Source organism: Bos indicus, chromosome 1, assembly GCF_029378745.1.
Source record: "Bos indicus isolate NIAB-ARS_2022 breed Sahiwal x Tharparkar chromosome 1, NIAB-ARS_B.indTharparkar_mat_pri_1.0, whole genome shotgun sequence".
Lineage (NCBI taxonomy): Eukaryota > Metazoa > Chordata > Mammalia > Artiodactyla > Bovidae > Bos > Bos indicus.
Window position 1 is genome coordinate 157,444,977 of NC_091760.1, and position 21,895 is coordinate 157,466,871.

Sequence of the window (21,895 nt, forward strand, 5' to 3'; positions counted from 1 at the left end):
ACAGATGGAGAATGAAAACGAAGGAACTGTTCTCTAACAGCTCCTCAAATTCTGAGGGGAAATCTGTTTTTAGCTAAGAATCACTTGATTTAAGTCTCCCACCACTTGGGACTCCCCTGGTGGTCCAGTGGTTAAGATTCCAGGCTCTCAATGTGGGGGCATCAGTGTGACCCCTGGTCAGGAAAATAAAACCCCACATGCTTCATGGTGCAGCCAAAAATAAGTCTCCTACCACTTGCTGAATTCTGAATTCTGACAGTATCTAACATTCGGGGTTCTGAGCTATCATGGTTTCAATTTCATTATCACAGAGACAATCATTTCACTTGGGGCACCATGAACATTAGCTCAATTCAGCCTCTATCTAGTAAGCCCCTCTGAGGGCTTAAAACACAGAGTTGAATGAAAGGTCCTAGGCTTTGAGAAAGTAAGAGCCTAATGGAGGCTGGGGACAGCCAAGGACAGCCCCTTCTGCGTTTGCTGCTCCTTTTAAAACTCAGCATATAAGGTAACAAACTTACACGTGGAAGGAACAGCGCCTACGACCGCACTGATCTCGGAAGAAGTTGTCTTGTAGTGATTAGAAACTTTATCGCTTGGCCTCAGAAGTGTCCGAAGAGTCTTTTCTGAGCTCCCTGGTTCTTTTAAGACAATATCTTCAGGCTTTAACAGGAGAGCTGGTTCAGATTCTTCTACATTAGCCTCAGCAGGGTTTGCACAATCCGCTTTTCTACCTTCAAACAAAGGAAAACGGGGGAAAAGTACAGGACAAAGTTACAACCCAGGGCTCGCCCTGTAGCAAGGTGAGTTTTCGCAGTTAGTCTCTTCTTGCTGGTGAAAAGGGAGGCTGAGCTGGTGCAGACACTTCACTGACACCAGGACTCGCTCTGGAAGCACAAGTTCATACACCAGGAGATGTGAACAACGTCTAATATTTCTATTCACCACCCTGCTCATTTCACTCTAGAATAAAGTTTTAAGTCTGAAACACCAAAAGAAAACAGAAAACATTTTTTCTTTCCTTTTTTTAAAATTAGAGCTCATTTTTATATTTGACTCGAACACAGGATTACCAGAGCTGTTCCTAGGACTATGCCCTGGGAAAGGTAAGAGAAGACATATTTGGAGTGGGTCGCGGCGGGGGACGCCACGCACTGCGAATTTGGAGAAGTGAGGAGAACTCGCTGTGCGCGCCCAGTTCTACAAATAGCCCCCTCCAAGTCAGCGTACAAAAGAAAACCCTGAGGTGCGGCTCTCATGCTAAGACTCGGCCTCTCCCGCAGCCGCGCTCCGCGGAGGCAGCTGCGCGGCGGAGGACTCAGTCCTGACGCAGCGTCTCCCGAACCGGAAGTGCGCCGCCTGCGCCAGGGGGCGCGCGGTCGCCCGCGCGGGAGGAGCCGAGGGGCGGGGCTGGAGGGGCCGAGGGGCGGGGCTGGAGGGGCCGAGGGGCGGGGCTGGAGGGGCCGAGGGGCGGGGTTGGAGGGGCCGAGGGGCGGGGCGGGAGTAGCCGAGGGGCGGGGCGCGAGGGCCGGCGGCGCCCAGCGGCCGCTCGGGACCGGAAGACACCTGAGGCCCGTCCCTCCCTCAGCTCCTGCGGCCGTGGCCCCGAAAGCGTCAGGCCCCGGGTTCCAGATCCTCTAATCCCCTTCTCGCACCGCTCCTCCTAAAGGCAGAAATCCGGAACAAGTATGACAAGTTTTTAGAAAACTTCCAGAAAGCCAGCTCCTTGAAGAACTCAACCCCTTTTCTCTAACCGACAACACTGGGACAGACCATTCCTGAGCCCCTGCTGACTGACCCTTCAGCCACTATCTTAGAAGAAAAGGAAAGAGGAAAAACCCCAAAACCTCCACTGAAATGGGCTGCTGAAGTCAGGACCCCAAAACCAGAAACAATTTGAGGAACCATCTGGTTTGAAAACAGGCTTCTGCTTTCCCCACTACTTCATGAGTTGTGCCAAGAAAGAATACTGTCACCCTCTGCTTATTTCTGAGAGGACTAGGGGCGAGCTGTTTTTTATAAGAAGCTTCATTAGGTAGAAAAGATCTTCCTGCTCTCCATCTAGTGGATAGAGTAGAAAAACCGTCCCAGAAACTGGTAAGGGCACCCATCCTCAATAAAGCCCAAAATGTGGCATTGGCTTTGCAGAAATAAAAGTGAAAACTTTTTAGAGGGAGAGATATTCCAAGAGCAGATAAAAATGCAAACAACCTTTTGAAAGGTAATCATCTCTAATAATCCAAACTTGAAAATTAAAGCAAATGAGGTGTCATTATATAACAACTAAATTACCAGAATGTTTGAAATAACACTCAATGGTAGCTAGATTAGAGTAAAACCTTCTCACAGTCTTGACTGATAAAATTGCAAATGGGTAGGATCATTGAAAAAGGCAAAATGAAAACAGTTACTTCTGGGACAAAAATGACATTCATAAGAAATGAGATAGAAACAGAAAGCCTTCTGAAAGATGGTAATCGTTATATGGTCACTCATATTACTCTTGAAATATTTGGAAATAACCTAAGTTTTAGACAGGAAATGGTTTAGTAATTTACAATACATCAGTGTGAAGGAACTGAAAATGAAGTTTACAGAAATCGTGAAAGTATCTCTTCGTTCCATAGAAATTGGAGACCTAAGTGTTTTTTAAGCCAAATAAAAATGGTACATTCACTATGATTTTAGCTATTTTAAAATATTTCCATACACGCATGCACAAATTAATTCCTACATATGTATATATCTATATGTGGTTAGTGATGCAGGAAGATATGTAAACATGAAAATGTTTGAATAAAAGTCAAGATTAGGGTTGTCCTTTTCTTACAAAATGTAAAAGATCAAATTCTATTTTACAATTGACTTTTCCAGGGAAGGGAAGCTAATTTCTCTAAGAATATGGTTTTCAAACATCTTTCTTAGGAACCCTCTTTCATATTTTGGGTTTCTGTGTAAATTGCTTTGCTCATAATTGTTTTCTTTTGAGTAAGTAATACATAGTTCCAAACTCAAGAGATAACAAAACATAGACTGTCCCTTAGCAACCTATCCCTACCTCACCTCCCCAGATATAATAAATGTTATCAGATTCTTTCCTGTCCTTCCACTTATATTCTATGCATGAAAAAGAAATATGTATATATGTGCATATTTTTAAATACATAATATTAAAGTTGACAAGAGTTGAACTCCCAGGACAAAGAAAACATGTAAGTACATATAAGAATTTAGCAAACCTTCAAAAATTAAATACCTTTAATGAGGACCCTCTCTTCATACTCTTTAAGGGGGGTTTTATCTTTCCAGGTAAGAAAATTCGCAAATTCGAGGTAGTTAATCAGCCCGTCTTTATCCACATCACAGTATTCAAATAGCTGGTCCAGGAGCTTCTCGTCTAAGTGCAAGCAGGCCTGGTCACACGCTTCCTGAAGCTCAGCTCTGTCTATCACCCCATCTCCCTTCTGTTAGACAAAAGCAAGAAAAGGTGACGTGGGCATTGTCTTCAAGAGCGGAAGTGGGCAATGTCTGTTATTTCCCTTGAGAAAAAGAAAGTCTATCACATAAATTCCAAGAATCTGTCTTATTTTTCACATAGTAGTTGCTAGTCGCTCAGTCGTGTCCAACTCTTTGCGACCCCATGGACTGTAGCCTCTCAGGCTCCTCCGTCCATGGGATTTTCCAGGCAAGAGTGCTGGAGTGGATTGCCATTTCCTTCTCCAGGGGATCTTCCCGACCCAGGAATCCAACACGGGTCTCCCACATTGCAGGCAGACGCTTTACCGTCTGAGCCACCAGGGAAGCCCCCTATTTTTTTTTCTCCCCCACATAAGAAGAGTCAGTCTAAAAAAAAATAATTAAAAAAAAAAAAGAAGAGTCAGTCTTTAAGCGAGATTGGTCCTCATTGTATCCATCTGATATGTACCCAGTAATTTCAACCCTTTGTTCATTTTAGGATCTTTGTCTTTAAATCATGCTGCCTACACTCTGGTGGAATAGGCCCAAGCATGATCCACGCTTGACATCTCATTTGACCAGCACTGTAGACTTCCCACAACGTCCTACAACTTTCCATGCTTCCAAAGCTTTGAAAACCTCTGGTTCCAACTGGGCAGCCCATGGTCCTCCACGCCACTGCCTGATAAAGAGGAGAAAGTGGCAAGTGGATGCAGGCCAAGCACAGGGAGGTGGGTTCAAAGACAGCTGCCTCTGGGGAACTCCCTGGCGGCACAGTGAGCAGTTAAGACTCCACACTTCTTCCATTGAAGGGAACATGGGTTCAATTCCTGGTCAAGGATCTAAGATCCCGCCGCACTCTAGCTATTAACACTCCCCTGGGCAAGAGAGGCAGTTTCCACCAGTTTCAGACAACAGTTAAAGACAGAAGCACTTAAGGTGAGCTGCAAAGCAGGAAAGGGAAATTCAGAAAGGCTGTAGGCAGAACTCGGAGAAGGCACTGGCACCCCACTCCAATACTCTTGCCTGGAAAATCCCATGGACAGAGGAGCCTGGTAGGCTGCAGTCCATGGGGTCGCGAAGAGTCGGACACGACAGCGACTTCGCTTTCACTTTTCACTTTCATGAATTGGAGAAGGAAATGGCAGCCCACTCCAGTGTTCTTGCCTGGAGAATCCCAGGGACGGTGGAGCCTGGTGGGCTGCCATCTATGGGGTCGCACAGAGTTGGACACAACTGAAGTGACTTAGTAGTAGTAGGCAAAACTGGCTACACTTCGAGGGGTGAGGACCTGGAGCATGGGATGCTTGTTAAGGAGGAATGGCCAGAGCGGGGTGTCTTACCACTCAGCCCTGCTGCAGCCTGTCAAGCCCACCTTAAATACACCTGCCCGCTGACTGTGAAAGGTCCAAGCCTCCCTGCCAGCTGCCACAAGGGAGCTTTGCCCTCTGGAGAGACTTCCCTGAGATAGATAAACTCCCAAGAGAAACCATGAGTGACTCACTGACTAGCATTCGGCTCCTAGGCCCAGAGTTGGAGTCACAATGCTCACGAAGGCAATCCCTTGGAAAATGAGAAACTGACCCAGTGAATTCCAGATGAATTCTAGATAAATTCCTGCAGCCAGACCCACAGGCCTGGATAACGATCCTAACCCTCCTGTTGAAACAGAATTAGGATGTAAAATATATTATCTTGGCAGGGAACTGCAATGTCCTGGATAAAGCAGACTGCTTTATGAAATTCTCTGCTGCATGCCCAAGTCAACAAAAAATGCAGACCCCACAGTCCTAACAAAAGCAATGGGGGGACAAGGGGGATGGCTGTTGAATCAAGGGTCCCCCAAACTAAAATAGATGGTGGCGATAATGAAAATAAATGCTTCTTACCAAGGACAGAGCCACTTCTGCCTCTGCATCCTTTATTTCTCCCTCCCCCACACTCAAAACCCAGCTGTTCTAAGGAGGACGTTGACTTGGTGTAAGCCAAAATCTGCTCACATGGACAAAGTCCTACACGTGGACATCACCAGATGGTCAACACCGAAATCAGAGCGATTATATCCTTTGCAGCCAAAGATGGAGAAGCTCTATACAGTCAGCAAAAACACGGAGGACGTTGAGCCAAAGGTGTGAGGTGTGAGCCAAAGTCCCCTCGTCCCCAGGGGGACTACGGGCCAGAGGTATCTGTGCAACTTCAGGGGGCAGGGACTCAAACTGCTATGGCTTCATAGGCTGTGGGTGCCAAAGCTCTCATCTCGCTCAGTCTGTAACAAGCAGAGGTGTCAGGAATCCGCTGGTGGGGGTTAGGCAGGGTTTGTTCAAAATGGAGAAGGAAGGTTCAAGGTGCATCATTTCTGTGGCTTCCACTGCTGGATGCATAATTGTGTTGCTGCTCTCCATACCCGTCTGGGGCATGTTCTGGCCCTTCTGACCAGAAGCCACAGGGAGACAAGCTAGGACCTTTGGGGCCTCACAGCTCTCAAGACCCTTTGAACTGCAAGTCTCTATGAATAAGGGTTTCATGAACCTGAAACCCAGGGTCCTCACTGGTCTGCTGTGGCTTTCAACCTCAGTGAGAGCTATGAAGGAGCAAAACAAGCAGTCACTCTCCTCGGTGGGCGGACTGCTGCTGCTGCTGAGTCGCCTCAGTCGTGTCCGACTCTGTGCGACCCCAGAGACAGCAGCCCACCAGGCTCCCCCGTCCCTGGGATTCTCCAGGCAAGAACACTGGAGTGGGTTGCCATTTCCTTCTCCAATGTGTGAAAGTGAAGTCATTCAGTCATGTCTGACTCTTAGCGACCCCATGGACTGCAGCCTATCAGGCTCCTCCTGTTCATGGGATTTTTCCAGCCAAGAGTACTGGAGTGAGTAGCCATTTCCTTCTCCATCGGATGGTGGAACTCAAGTTTATTTTCATGGTTCCAGCCAGCACTCCCCTTGAACCTGTATATTTTTGCTGACTCTTGAATTGTTGCCAGTGTTTTGGTTGCCACATGGAAAACTACAGATTGGAAGATTAAAGACACGTCTTTTCGAGTCAGAGATCTATAGATCAACAGAGGAATGGATAAAGAATCTATGGCACATATATTCAATGGGATATTGCTCAGCAACAAAAAAGAACAAAATAATGCCATGTTTGTAGCAGCATGGATGGGCCTAGAGATTGTCATACTGAGTGAAGTGAATCAGACACAGAAAGACAAATATCATATGATACCACTTATATGTGGTATCTAAACAAAAGGAGGAGCTACAAATGAACTTATTTACAAAACAGAAGTAGAGTCAGGAATGTAGAAAACAAACTTTTGGTTCCCAGGTGATGGAGGCAAAGAGATAAACTGGGGACTGAGAATGACATACACACTCTGTGTGTGCCAAGTCACTCCTGTCATGTCTGACTCTTTGTGACCCTGTGGACTGTAGCCCGCCAGGCTCCACTGTCCAGGCAAGAATACTGGAGGGGGTTGCCATGCCCTCCTCCAAGGGTCTTCCCGACCCAGGGATTGAACTTGAATTTACTACTGCATATAACATAGATAATAAAGACCTACTACATAGCACAGGGAACTCTACTCAGTCCTCTGTAATGGCCTATGTGGAAAGGAATCTAAAAACGAGTGGATACGTGACTGTGTATAATTGATTCACTTTGCTGTACAGCTGACACTGCTGCTGCTAAGCTGCTAAGTCGCCTCAGTCGTGTCTGACTCTGTGTGACCCCATAGATGGCAGCCCACTAGGCTCCTCTGTCCCTGGGATTCTCCAGGCAAGAACACTGGAGTGGGGTGCCATTTCCTACTCCAACCTGAACACGTTAACACCTGAAACTAACACATTATAAATCAACTCTACTCCAATAGAAATTTTTAAAAAAGAAAACCATGGAAACAAATCACAGCGGCTGAGTGAACCATCCAATTAATTCATACAGCTGCCCGTGATAAGGGTCCATCCTCCTGTAAGGATGGCTGGGATCAAGCTTCAGATGGAGCCTGAACCACCCAGGGGGCCACCGTCACTGCCGGGATCCGTCCTTGCCCCAGACATGGCAGTACAGTTACCATCAGACTGGGCGCCAAGTAAAGCCACCGGCCTGAGCAGAGGCTGCCACCACATGCCAAACTCGCGACTCCGGCCGCCAGCGGACCCGTTTGTCTCGCGGCGAGAGACGCGCCGCGCACGAGGCACTGCCCCCGCTCCGGCCACACTGACCACGTGAACCTGTGTCCCCTCCCAGAGCTGCCGGCGGCGCCTGTCGCTGCTGACACGTCTTCAAGTTATGGAGTCGCTATTTCAGGCCGGTGAGCCAGCTCCAGTCACAGGAGCGCGGCCCATGGAGTGCATCTGAGTCATGCGCTCTGCCTTCCGGCCCATTTTCAGCCTGGCGGTGGCACGGCTTACAGCACAGAGGCTCCTCAGCGGTGAGCCGTCAGTCCAGACACTCAATGAGCCCTCCCTGCCCCCAGGCACCCGCGGCTGAGCCTTGGGACTGCCTTCTCAAAGCCATCTCCCTTCCTCCCCAGCTCCTGGCTCACACATCTGAGTACACCTATGTTGTCACTGACGGAACTGTTCCCTAAAAGGAATCTTCCCATCTCAGCTACTTCCTGGATAATAATTAGAATAAAAGGAGTTGGAATTACACATACAAATTTTGAAAATCTAAGACTCTGCTGTGACATGCTTGGACATGATGAGTCTTTGTGTTTCTTTTTTTTTCCCTTCTAGATTTTACATTCCCTGAGTAAAAAGCCTGCACATTATCTGGAATAATATTTGATGTACTATGAGTGTTCAGCAAATAACAGAATTAATCCTCTAAGCCAAGAAGATTCATTTAAGAAATCACAGTTTATTTGTTCTGTTTTGTTTTACTTCTCAATTAAATTAAATCTGGGCACTCAACAATATAAGATTCAAACAATCAAAAACCATCCTACAGCTGCACCAGGAAGACCCCCATCGTATTACCCTTGCAGAAAAAAGCTCCTCAAGGACCCTGAGCTCTGTGCCGTGCATGTTAACAGTTAACTATTTAAAAGGTGTATCAGCATTGAAGAATTCTCAGTAATTTTCTCCCTGCTTAATTTAATTTTATCATAAGGAATGTGCCTGGTGGTTCACTAAAATAATCAACAGCTATTAAGATGATCGTCTTGCCTATAATTACATGTAAAATGAAGAATTTTCAGAAAGGAGAGCACTGCGCATCCTGCAAGTCCCCTTATTCACGTCACTAGCGTGTGGATTCTCCAGTGTCATCATCTAGATACTTGGAGTTCAATACAGTTAAAAATAGACTTGTTCAGAAATGAAACAGTGCCATTTGCAAAGATGTGGATGGACGTAGAGATGTCATACAGAGTGAAGTAAGTCAGAAAGAGAAGAACAAATACTGTATAATATCGCTTTTATGTGGAATCTAGAAAAATAGTGCAGATGAACTTATTTGCAAAGCAGACATATAGACACAGACACCGAGGACAAACATATCGATACCAAGAGGGGAAGGGGGGATGAATTGGGAGATTAAGATTGACACATTTACACTATTGGTACCATGGATAAAAGAGATAACTAATGAGAAGCTACTGTGCAGCACAGGGAACTCTACTCAGTGCTTTGTGGTGACCTAAATGGGAAGGAAATCCAAAAAAGAAGGGATATATATATATATATATAATATATATATTAGATTAGATTAATAGCTGATTCACTTTGCTATACAGCAGAAACAAACACAACATTGGAAAACAACTATACTTCAATAAAAATTTTTAAAACATATATGTTTCCACCTGTACATTTAATTCTAAAGAATACTTTTTAAATTACCTGTAGATAGCGATCAGACTTTATTAAAAATCAGAGAAACAGTTGAATACTTTCTTTAAACACAACTTTGTGAGAAATGTTGTTGATGACTGGCATTTGTCCCAACATAATTAGTATAAACTTAAATGAGATATTTAACCCACGTTTTATTCATCAGTACACCACAGACACACAGACCCCCTAATCTAAAATAAAATGAACGGGCTTAAAATGAATTAGCCAATGAGTGATCAAGATTTTTTTATAAAATAAAAAGTGTGAAGTGTCACTTTCCTAAAACTGTACTCAACATCAGAAGGGAGATAAGAATATCATCTTTTCCCTTTGAGATAAACTAAAATCATTCTGTTCTTTCTTTTCTTCTGTCAAGATGATGAAGTGTTACATCATCACAGCTTTCTTTATGAGCTTTTATTTGTCTGTTTTAGACTCATTCTAAAATGGTTTTGAAGCTGCCTAGAAAAATAAGTTACAAAGAGAGCCAAAAAAAAAAAAGTGAAGAAATCAGGGCAAAGAGAAAAATAAATCTGGAATGAAATAAGATGAAACCTGAAGCCAGAAGAGCGCACAGAATGTATGCTGTCAGATCACGTTCACAAACTAGACGTGTTTCTCTGGGTTGGCTCTACGCTTGCTGGTGGCCAAGACAAAAAGTTATGTACAATCAGTACAAAATTCATGCTGCACAAGAGGTAAGAGCGAACCAGATACTTACACAAAGCATGGTTATTTGCTCTAGAAAGACTGGGTTTCCTTATAAGAAGGACGTATGTGACGAAAATAACAGCCGCATGGGCATACGAATACAAAGTCTGCCACGTTTCACATGTGTGTAGTAGGACTCCTAAGTGCAAGCCAAAGGCGGTGCAGCTTGGTAAATGCTGCGATGGCCTAAAATGATGTCGGGTAATTACACAGCCCCACATCGATCTGATTTGTTCAAAGCATAAAATTTTTAGAGTAGCTTGAAAATGGGATGACCTTGCTCTCTCAAACACTGAAACCACACCTGATCCCCGTGGGGAGACGTGTTCTAAGCTTGACTGAGACCAGACTGGTGGTACCATGTGTGCAAGTTCAGAGTGAGGCAGAGACTGTCCATCCCCTACGTTCCCAGCACACTCCAGTTTAATGATCTTTAAGAGTGGTTCTCAAACCTGAACACACAGCAGAATCACTGAGGAGTTTGTTAGAACACAATCGCTAGACCCCAATCCCAAGTTCCTAATTCAGTATGTGTGAGGTGGGCCTTAGAAAGTGCATTTCTAGTATCTCCCCAAGTAACAATGCTGGTGGTTAAAGAACCTTATTTTGACAACACAGATCAATTCCAGGAGTCAGCAAACTTTTTCTGACAAGGGCCAAAAAGTCTATTCAGTCTCTGATGCACTACTCTGCATGTGTAGCTGCAAAATCAGCCACAGACGATACTTAAAACACATGGGCACATGCATGTACTCTGGCAATCCCACTCCTGGGCATATACCAGAGGCAACTCTAATTCAAAAGGATACATGTACCCCAGTGTTCACCACAGCGCTATCTACAGCAGCCAGGACGTGGGAACCACCTAAGCGTCCATCAACAGAGGAGTGGATGAAGGTGCGGCGTGCGCGTACAGTGCAATGCCACTGAGCCACGGAAAAAGAATGAAACAGTGCCATCTGCAGCAACATGGATGGGCCTAGAGATGATTATACCAACTAAAGTAAGTCAGGCAGAAAAAGAGAAGTACAGTATGATGCCACTTATGTGTGGAATCTAAATCACGACACAGATGAGCTTATCCACCAAAGAGAAACAGACTCACAGACAAAGAGAACAAACTTATGGCTACCACAGGGGAGAGGAGGCGGGGGAGGGATAAATCAGGGGCTGGGGATTAACAAGCTACTATACAGAAAGTAGATAGACAACAGGGACTTACTGTACAGCACAGGGGACTGTGTCCTGTACGTGTGTGTGTGTGGGTGTGGGTGTGTGTGAGTTACTCAGTCATGTCCAACTCTTTGCAATCTCATGGACTATAGTCCGCCAGTCTCCTCTGTCCATAGAGTTCTCCCGGCGAGAATAATGAAGTGGGTAGCCATTCCTTTCTCCGGGGGATCTTCCTGACCTAGGGATTGAACCTGGGTCTCCTACATTGCAGGCAGATTCTTTACCATCTGAGCCACCAGGGGAGCCAAGATCAAATCCAGCCCACCACCACCTATTTTAGTAAACAGTTTTACACGCCCGTGTAAATAGTTGATTCACGACGTCGTATTAGTTTCTGGTGTACGGCAAATGTGATCCTGATCTACACCAGCCTGCTGGACCTGTAAGCCCATGCATAGACCAAAACTCTCCCCTTCGCTACTGGCCTTGTCATAGTGCCTGAAGGCTGCCAGCAGAGTGTCAAAGTTCTGGTAGTTAACTTTCTTCAAGTGGTGCCGCACTGCTGCTACGAGGCCTCGCTGTCTGTCCATGCCTCGAAGATACTCCCCCGGAAGCCTTCTGTGGATGAGATCACCAACTCCTATTGAAGAGGGAAAGAAAAGTCTTTTATCTGAATGTAAAGTCTGTCACTATTATTCACATCCTAAAAGAGAGAGAGACCTAGCAACTCCTGTGAATGAAAAGACCTAACGCCAAGACTATCAAGCAGCATGACAGAAAACCCTTTTGTATTAAAAAAAAGTGTACACAGTAATTGATGAAAATGAATACTTCTGCTATATGCCACTTCTCCATTCAATGAAAAAAATCTGAATAAATGAATTTTATGAGAGAATCATGAGCCCACTCAGCTATCAAGTCCTCTCTTAAGACAGCAAAGCTCTTGCCTGTCTAAAGAGACAGGCAGACAAATGTGGACATTTGTCTACAAGGCCGAGATCTGAAAGCTGGGGCTGATTCCATGTGCCGGTCACTCTGTGTGCCTTCGGGCCACTGGACCCCTGGGAAGCCTTGTGAAAGCTGGGCACGAGTTCCCTGCTCCTCCTTAGTGTGAGTTTCCATTCCGCCTTCACTCTGCTCATCAAGTCTCCACTTCTCAGTCCTGCTTCTCTGTGACCAGCACGGGAGACCTGCCTCCATCCACAGTCCGTTAACCGAGTCCTGACCCACAACCGCCAGTAACAACCCCTCCAATCCACCAGCTGCAGCCCCCAGAGCCCAGCCTTGCTTTCACTTTTCTTCCATGACTTAAAGGAACTTTGTTGAATTATGACACAAAGTATATTCACACTGCCTCTAAACCCCATTCCTTGGCATGTTTATGGTGACAGACATCAGACAAGAGGCGACCATGTTGCTTCAGATATGATGGTTTGGTGGATGTCACCAGAAGAAACCTCTCCCTCTGTTCTTTTCCCCCATGGCCTATACCCCACCCTTCCTGCTTTTACTGGCAACTGGCTGTGATATCCTGGGTAGGTTAATTTAAATTGCAACACTGATGGATGCAACCAGAGATTATCGTACTAAGTGATGTAAGTCAGAAGGAGAAAGACAAACCCCGTCTGATACCATTTGTATGAGGAACCTAAAATATGACACAAACTAACCTACCCATGAAACAGAAATAGAATCACAGACACAGAGAACATATGGGCTGTGCCCAGGGCGAGGTGGGGAGGGACGGGTTGGGATCGGCAGGTGCAAACTATTATACATAGGGTGGATGCACAACAAGGCCCAACTATACAGCACAGGGAAGTCTGGTCAGAACCCTATGACAGACCACAATGGAGAATTTTAAATATATACATATATATGTGTGTATATACACATAATTGTATCACTGTGCTTATACAGCAGAAATATTTTAAATCAACTATACTTCAATGTTTAAAAACTGAAAAAATTGCAAATTTGCCTGCACTTCAAAGCAACTAATATTTACACCTACTTTGTGCAAGGCTTTATATTATTAGGGTCTCTCGAGGGTCTCTCTAAATAGGTGTTAGTAGCACCTCTAAGTTTATTATAAAGTCAGGAGTTAATCCTGCATATTCTGATAAAAGCCTTCTTTCTAAGGGTAGACCCTTACTCGTATGCGTGAAATGCCTGCCACCAGTGCTGGTTCCAGAAACAGGGCAAGTGCTCAGACGAAGATGATCTGAAATGGAGTCAGCGTCCATCAGACCATCCTAAAGTGGGCAAAACCCGAGTAAGGCTCTTGGAGAGGCAATCGAAGTGGTTGGGTGAGGGGTGATTTCTGACAAGTAAGCATGGCTGTTCTTCCTCTCCACATTTCTTCCCCTGATGTCAATCCCCTGGGGGCTGTTCTGTATAAGGAAGCCCTGCTCCCCGGCTTTTCCACAAGACGGCCCTTGGTTGAGTTGGTTTTGTTTTTTGTTTTTATCTTGAGAGGCCTTCCATCTACATTAACATCCAAAAATAACTATTGAATGGTCAGCCTGTGGGTGAGACACAGGCTGACACTCTCTTCCAGCCCGGCCCTGGGAGAATACTTATGAAGCTCATGGCAAATCACTGAAGACCACTCAAGACCCATCGCTGAAGAGCTGAAATCCGGAGTACAAGCTCTGGCCCTCGGAGAGACTAACGCCTTCACCACCACACCAAGGACGTGAGAGAAGCCAGGCCAGCTCCGCGGCGGCCCCCTGCCCACGACCAGCTCCCGTGATGCACCCTGCCCTCGACCAGCTCCCGTGATGCACCCTGCCCCACCAGCTCCCGTGATGCCCCGCTGCCCGCCACCAGCTCCCGTGATGCCCCGCTGCCCGCCTGCCCTGGGTGTCCCCTCAGTCACCCCTGCCCGGGTGCATTCTGGGAGCTGCACGCAGCCCGGGCCCTCTTCCCAGAGGCACATTAACAGAACCAACAACCCCAGGCCCGGGGATGAGGCATTCTTTGTGTCGTTGCCTTTATTTCCCCAAGCAAGAGGAAGGGAGTAATCCAGATCCAGTAGAAAAACCTACGTGTCCTCAGAAGCAGGCAGACCCTGAAACTTTCCGCAGAACAGACACCGTGAATTAACCCTAACAGCAGTCACAAGGGACAGTTAGGGTTAGTCTGTGTGCATCCGTGAGCTCCGTGAAAAGTCCAGAGAGGACTGAGTCCTCTTTCCCAGTTACAGCGTATGCTGCCAAGGCTGCTGCTGACACATACATACTTTATAAACTATTAATGGCGGTGTTCTTCATTTTCATTTTATAACACTATCTTGTCACTCAATTTATCACGTAGCTCAACTGCATTAAAATCACCCATAGAGTTTATTAGATATGCCGGTTCCTGGGATCCATGCCCAGATAATTCTGATTCGATAGGCTCTCATGTACACTAAATTTTAGGAACTTCCCAGGTGGCCCTAGTGGTAAAGAACCCACGTGCCAATGCAGAAGACAGAAGAGACACAGGTTCAATCCCTGGAGGAGGGCATTAGAAACTTTGTCTGTGTTTCACTCTCAGCATGATAAACTATGTGTTGGATTCATTGATTCACGCTATAAATACCTGGAAAACAATGCACTGTGCACAAGACCCCAGGCACCAAACAGACAGCAAGCTGGGGCACCCCCAGCATGAAACTGCCCTCAAGTAGGCAGCTGACCATGATTATCTACTTGTTTTTCAGACTAACTGATGGATTTCCTAAATCACTCCTTACCAGAGCCTCTAAGATGGGCAGACATCCATTAAACACATAACAGTTGATCTAAACAAAGTATGATCTCCTACTGTGGTGACTCACCATGCTTAGAACATCATGTTGCATTAGCAAATAAGTATTTATTTTACTTGCTAGTGAGCAGACTTTAGCTAACACCCTTTCAGTGCGTGTTCTAAGTCGTTTCAGTCGTGTCTGATTCTTTGCAACCCTATGAGCTGTATAGCCCCCCAGGCTCCTCTGTCCATGGGATTCTCCAGGCAAGAATACTGGGGTGGATTGCCATGCCCTCCTCCAGGGATCAAACCCATGTCTCTTCTGTCTCCTGCATTGGCACATGGGTTCTTTACCAGCCACCTGGGAGGTTCCTATAATTTAGTGTACTTGCTGCTGCTGCGGCTGCTAAGTCGCTTCAGTCGTGTCCGACTCTGTGCGACCCCATAGACGGCAGCCCATCAGGCTCCACCGTCCCTGGGATTTTCCAGGCAAGAACATTGGAGCGGGTTGCCATTTCCTTCTCCAATGCATGAAAGTGGAAAGTGAAAGTGAACTCGCTCAGTCTTGTTCGACTCTTAATGACCCCATGGACTGCAGCCTACCAGGCTCCTCCATCCATGGGATTTTCCAGGCAAAAGTACTGGAGTGGGGTGCCATTGCCTTCTCCGTAGTGTGTACTTGAGAGCCTACTGAATCAGAATTATCTGGGCATGGGTCCCAGGAATCCATATTTAATAAACTCTATAACTCTATGGGTGATTTTAATGCAGGTAGACTGCAGACTATATTTTGAAAACCACTAATATACAGCTCAATCCTAATAAGCTTTCAAATAGTTTTGCCTGGGGAAGGCTGCTACTGAGATCACTTAGCACCACTAAAGACAAGACCCTGGTAAGTTTCTTCCACTACTTCACAGACTGTTTCATTGATCGCCTGGTGGGAAGAGTGGTTCTTCAGTGTGTGGTTGTACAGTGCTTTCTGGAACCTGAATGCCCCTACAGTTCATCTGGGAATGTTGTGAAAATGCCATTTCTGATCCAGGAGGCCTGAGGGTAGAACCCGGGAGTCTGCATCTCTAAGAGCCTTACGGGGACACCAACGCTGCCTGTCTGCAACCACATTTTGAGTGCCAGGATCCGGTACAATATTTGAATTCATCAAAAAGTTGCCTCAGTTCACTTTTGATTGTTTAATATAGGCTTTATTTATATTCTAAATAAAATTCTAAGCCTTAACTACACTTAAGGAATTCATTACCAGGACTTTAAACTGTACCTGTTTCAAATATAATAGGACAATGTTGCTTCTTTCTTGTGCTACAAATTGTTCTCATTAATGTTAATATAATATTTTAAGCCTTTAAAATTGGAAGCTTTGAGAGAAGGAGATGGTGAACTTCACTGCATAATTTGGGCAGCGGGGTGGAGGGGGGCAGGATTTTGTCTGTTTGCTTTTTAAAAAAAAACTGTATATTTACCATAGTCCTCAGGACGGAGACAAGCCCCAAATGTGTGGTCTGGGGGAACATTTATTGTTTCCGCAATGCTATCAAAGAAAAAAGTTTCTTTAGTGAAAATTCCCACCACATGGCATCCCTGGAATTTAAAATATGTTTTCCATACGTTTTTAATCATCTATATTTTCTCCTATAACCAAACTATAAAGATCAAACAGAAGTTCTCCAACAGATCTTTTCTCTAATCTCCAACTCACATTAGCAACGGCTGAATGCTTTCACTGGCTTTCAGTGAAAAGGCCCAGATGGAAAAAGAAAAAACAGAACATGGTCCCAAAGTAGAATTATGGAAGCATGCATGTATACAAACATACTCTCTCTCTAGAGAGAGAGAGAGGAGAGGAAAATGTAACACAGTAAGTTAAATTTCTGAGATCCTAGAAATAAAGCTTTATATAAAATTCTTCCTCTTTCTTTTCCAAATGCCCTCTCCCTTTTGGAGACTCAGTACTTTTCTGGAACCCCAAGCTCTTAGGAGGCTAACAGGGTTCCCTGATTAACACAAAAGGATGATTCTTATTCAACTGATAGACTCTAATAGAACACAAAGCAAAATTTATGACAGGAGTACTTTGTAATTTGATCCAAAAACATCATCAGTTTTAAGTTACTCATGAACTTACGGATCTAAAACTCTTCCAAGTCTGTGTTGAAACTTTTCTTTGAAATCATCAACTCTCTTGGATACAATCTTAGCTCCTCTTTTCCTATAAAATTAGAAAATTGTCAGGTGTGTGTATTACCCAAAGTATTATTGGCTACCAAATATACATATAGTGAAGAATACCATAGTTTTATTTGGGTCAGTTCAACTCATTTCAGTCGCGCAGTCGTCTCCGACTCTTTGCAACCCCATGGACTGCATCATGCCAGGCTTCCCTGTCCATCACCAACTCCCGGAGCTTGCTCAAACTAATTTCCATGGAGTCGGTGATGCCATCCACCCATCTCATCCTCTGTCAACCCCTGCTCCTCTCGCCTTCAATCTTTCCCAGCATCAGGGTCTTTTCCAATGAGTCAGTTCTTCACATCATGTGGCCAAAGTATTGGAGTTTCAGCTTCAACATCGGTCCTTCCAGTGAATATTCAGGACTGATTTCCCTTAGCATGGACTGGTTGGATTTCCTTGCAGTCCAAGGGACTCTCAAGAGTCTTCTCCAACACCACAGTTTAAAAGCATCAATTTTTCAACACTCAGCTTTCTTTGTGGTCCAACTCTCACATCCATACATGACCTCTGGAAAAACCATAGCCTTGACTACACGGACCTTTGTTGGCAAAGTAATGTCTCTGCTTTTTAATATGCTATCTAGGTTGGTCAAGCTTTTCTTCCAAGGAGCATGTGTCTTTTAATTTCATGGCTGCAGTCACTATCTGCAGTGATTTTGGAGCTCCCAAAATTAAAGTCTCTCACTGTTTCCCCATCTATCTGCCATGAAGTGATGGGACCGGATGCCATGGTCTTAGTTTTCTGAATGTTGAGTCTTAAGCCAACTTTTTCACTCTCCTCTTTCACTTTCATCAAGAGGTTCTTTAGCTCTTCATTTTCTGCCATAAGGGTGGTGTCATCTGCATATCTGAGGTTACTGATATTTCTCCCAGCAATCTTGATCCCAGCTTGTGCTTCATCCAGCCTGGCTTCATCCATACTCTGGAGAGTGAAACTGGTCATTTTAGGAGAGCGAGTCGGAGGTGGTGCGCGGCTTGGTCTCCTGGCGCGGCACTTCCAGCCCAGCGTGGCCCTCCCCAGCGGCGCTGATCCAGCCCAGAGCCCTGCTTCCCTGGTGCCCGCCGACCCCGCGCCCGCCCGCTCAGACCAGTGCTCCTCTGCGGGCTCCTCCCTGGCCAGCCAGAGACGCGGAACCCGGGCTGAGTCCAACCTGAGCAGCAAACTCCAGCTCGCCAGAAACAAGGAGCAGAAAGGTGTGGCGGAGTAGAAGGACGTGCAGTCATCTCCTGCGAGAACTCCAAAATTACAACTCACTGCTGAAAAACCGTTGACAGGAGAATGTTGGATCCCAGCAAAAAAAGATACCGCACATCCAAGAGCACATGAGAAGCCCCAGCAAGACAGTAGGAGGGGTGAAATCACGTTTCGAATCAAACCCCATACCCAACAGAGACACTTGGAGGACTCAACAAACCTTGAGCACACCAGCACCCAGAGACGGAGCCAAAGCTGTGTTTGAGATCTCTTCAGGAAAATTAGAGGTAGCAAGGGAACATTTCAAGCAAAGATGGGCTCAATAAAGGACAGAAATGGTATGGACCTAACAGAAGAAGAAGATATTAAGAAGAGATGGCAAGAATACACAGAGAAACTATACAAAAAAGATCCTCATGACTCAGATAATCACGATGGTGCGATCACTCACCTAGAGCCAGACATCCTGGAACGAGAAGACAAGTGGGCCTTAGGAAGCATCACTATGACCAAAGCTAGAGGAGGTGATGAAATTCCAGCTGAGCTATTTCAAATCCTAAAAGATGATGCTGTGAAAGTGCTGCACTCAATATGTCAGCAAATTTGGAAAACTCAGCAGTGGCCACAGGACTGGAAAAGGTCAGTTTTCATTCCAATCCCTAAGAAAGGCAATGCCAAAGAATGCTCAAGCTACTGCACAATTGCACTCATCTCAAATGCTAGCAAACTAATGCTCAAAATTCTCCCAGCCAGGCTTCAACAGTGCATGAACCGTGAACTTCCAGATGTTCAAGCTGGATTTAGAAAAGGCAGAGGAACAGAGATCAATTTGCCAACATCAGTTGGATCATCAAAAAAGCACGAGAGTTCCAGAAAAATATTTGCTTCTGCTTAATTGACTATGCAAACGCCTTTGACTGTATGGATCACAACAAACTATGGAAAATTCTTAAAGAGATGGGAATACCAGACCACCTCACCTGCCTCCTGGGAAATATGTATGCTGGTCAAAAAGCAACAGTTAGAACTTGGCATGGAACAACAGACTGGTTCCAAATTGGGAAAGGAGTATTGTGTATTGTTAAGGCTCTCTATATTGCCACCCTGCTTATTTAACTCATATGCAGAGTACATCATGCAAAATGCCATGATCATCTGGATCATCAAAAACTAAATCCAATTTCAAAAGAAAGTATATGCCAAAAAGAAAGCTTTATGTGTTCAACCTTTTATCATGTATATTCCTTTATAAAGATAAGTAACGGAATACAAAATTTTGATTTAAAAGTAACACAAATTTTTCAGTAAACAAAACCAAAGTGTTAATATCATTCATATAACTCCTAAGATTTATAACAGAAAAGTAAGCATCAAAGAAATAAATAACCAAAGGATATAAGCAACTTACAACTAGTAAGCAAATATATGGAGAACTTACACTCTACAGTAACAAAAGAAATAAAAAGAACAACAAAATATCATGTTTAACATAGTACATATTTAAATACATATCTATATATAGAGAGAGAAAGAAAGAATATCTAACATTGGCAAATAGTATGGCAAAACACTTGCAGATTGCTAGAGCAAGTGATGATAATTCTTTTAGAAATATTTTGGCAGTATGACTCAAAAAGCATAAAAATATTCACCCTCTTATCCACATCTGAAAACCAATCATAAGGAGATAATCCACAAAATTAAAAGTCTGAAAAAATTATATTTATAAAAATGCTTGTAGTCTCACTGACTATAAGGGGAAAAAAAGAAAAGAATCTGAGTGTTCAGTCCTTGAAGGTGATTAATCACGTCACATTAACAAGAACACACTCTGTGTGCATTCTAAATGTTGTTTAGTAAGAATACACAGCCATATAAAATTATTTTATGTTAAGAGCCAAAACAGGATATAAAATGGAATTGCACTCTGATTAAAGTTATGCAAAAACTAAACAAAAGGTATGCAAAAATCAACACAGGAAGCCACAGTAGAAAGAAAGAAATGAAAAAGATAATAAAGGTTGAATTAAGGTGACAGGATTATGGGTGATTTGATTTGATTTTGCTAATTTTCTGTAATATAATTTCACTACTTCCACCATTGTGATTAAATGAGTAAGAATTTCTTTTGAGAACTGTAAAATTACACCACCACTATTTAATAGCATTAAAATTAATAAACCTCTATTGTTTTGCTAAGACTAAAAACAGTGAACTTAAAATTCTTAAACTCCTTTTGCTTTTAAAACTATTTCCTGTGCTGGAGAAATACAGGGCTGAATAAACTTCTGCAGAAGAACGACACTGTGGAGAAAGAAAAGATGAAAGATAACGTAATTCATCTCTTATTTCTTTATTTACTTCCCATTAGTTCAAAAGAGAGAAAAAGAACAATGGGGGAAAGTCAGAATAAATCAAAGGCCGTTTGAAGGCCATATTTTGAGCGTATAAAGTGGACAATCTGAAACCAGCTCCAAGGGCTTGATTAGGAGCATGCCAGATGGCAACAAGGAGGATTCTAAGCCACGCAGCCCTCGCGTCTCAGCCTAACACTGCCTAAAACATGTTGCTGGGAGAATCAGGAACTATTGTGAGCAGCCGTGCATGTCAGAGAATCAACAGCTGTAATCATGACACACCTCACCGCATTCCCTCACCAGTCAAGTCTGTGTGCCAGTCACAGTCACACACACACACACACGAGTCTATCATTTCTAGATTTTAACTGATTCTTCTGACCAGAGGTCATAAGCAGAATATAGATACAGGTAATTTTATGAAGGAACTTATCCCTTAAAAAGTATATATCCCCAGTAACTCTTAAAAGTTAAGAGTAAGGCAAATGTACGTTGAATAGTGCATAGCACATTAAGACGTGAGCAAAACAGAAATAGATTCACAGACACAGAAGACAAGCTTAACAGTGGCCAAAGGGGAACGGGGGTATAAATGAGGAACTGGGGATTGACATATACATACTACGTACTATATTCAAAATAGGTAACCAGTATAAATAACAGGTAATATAGTTCCCGATGCTACACTGTAGGCCCTGTGTAGCACAGGGAGCCATACCCCATACCTTCTAATAACTTTCAATGGAAAAGAGTCTGAAAGAATGTATATTTTATATGTGCACATATTTATGTGTCACTGAGTCCCTTTGTTGAGTACCTGAGACTAAGATAACACTATGAACCAACCATGCTTCAGCTGGGCTCCCCGGGGGCTCAGACGGTAAAGACTCTGCCAGCAGTGCCGGAGACCCCGGCTTGATCCCTGGGTCAGTAAGATCCCCTGGAGAAGGCACTGGCACCCCACTCCAGTACTCTTGCCTGGAGAATCCCATGGACCGAGGAGCCTGGTGGGCTACAAGTCCATGAAGTCGCAAAGAGTCGGACATGACTCAGCGATTTCACTTTCTTTCTTTCTATACTTCAATTAAAAATAAATGACACAAAAAAGAAGAAGGTAGAAACAAAAAAATGAGCTGTAAATGAATATGCTTAACTCCAAGCACAAGCTGGAATCAAGAT

The 21,895-nt window shown here is 44.4% G+C and overlaps 1 protein-coding gene across 3 annotated transcripts in view; it reads right to left on the bottom strand.

Moving 5' to 3' along the window:
* Positions 1-21,895, bottom strand: part of EFHB (EF-hand domain family member B) — a 65,405-nt gene that overhangs the window by 6,590 nt on the left and 36,920 nt on the right. For all 3 annotated transcript variants that reach the window (XM_019964680.2, XM_070797283.1, XM_019964689.2), the window contains exons 7-11: positions 17,059-17,142; positions 16,397-16,464; positions 11,663-11,817; positions 3,257-3,464; positions 522-734 (exon numbers count right to left, since the gene is read on the bottom strand). In XM_019964680.2, coding sequence (XP_019820239.2) covers positions 522-734; positions 3,257-3,464; positions 11,663-11,817; positions 16,397-16,464; positions 17,059-17,142 — 728 coding nt within the window. The remainder of the gene's footprint in view (positions 1-521; positions 735-3,256; positions 3,465-11,662; positions 11,818-16,396; positions 16,465-17,058; positions 17,143-21,895) is intronic.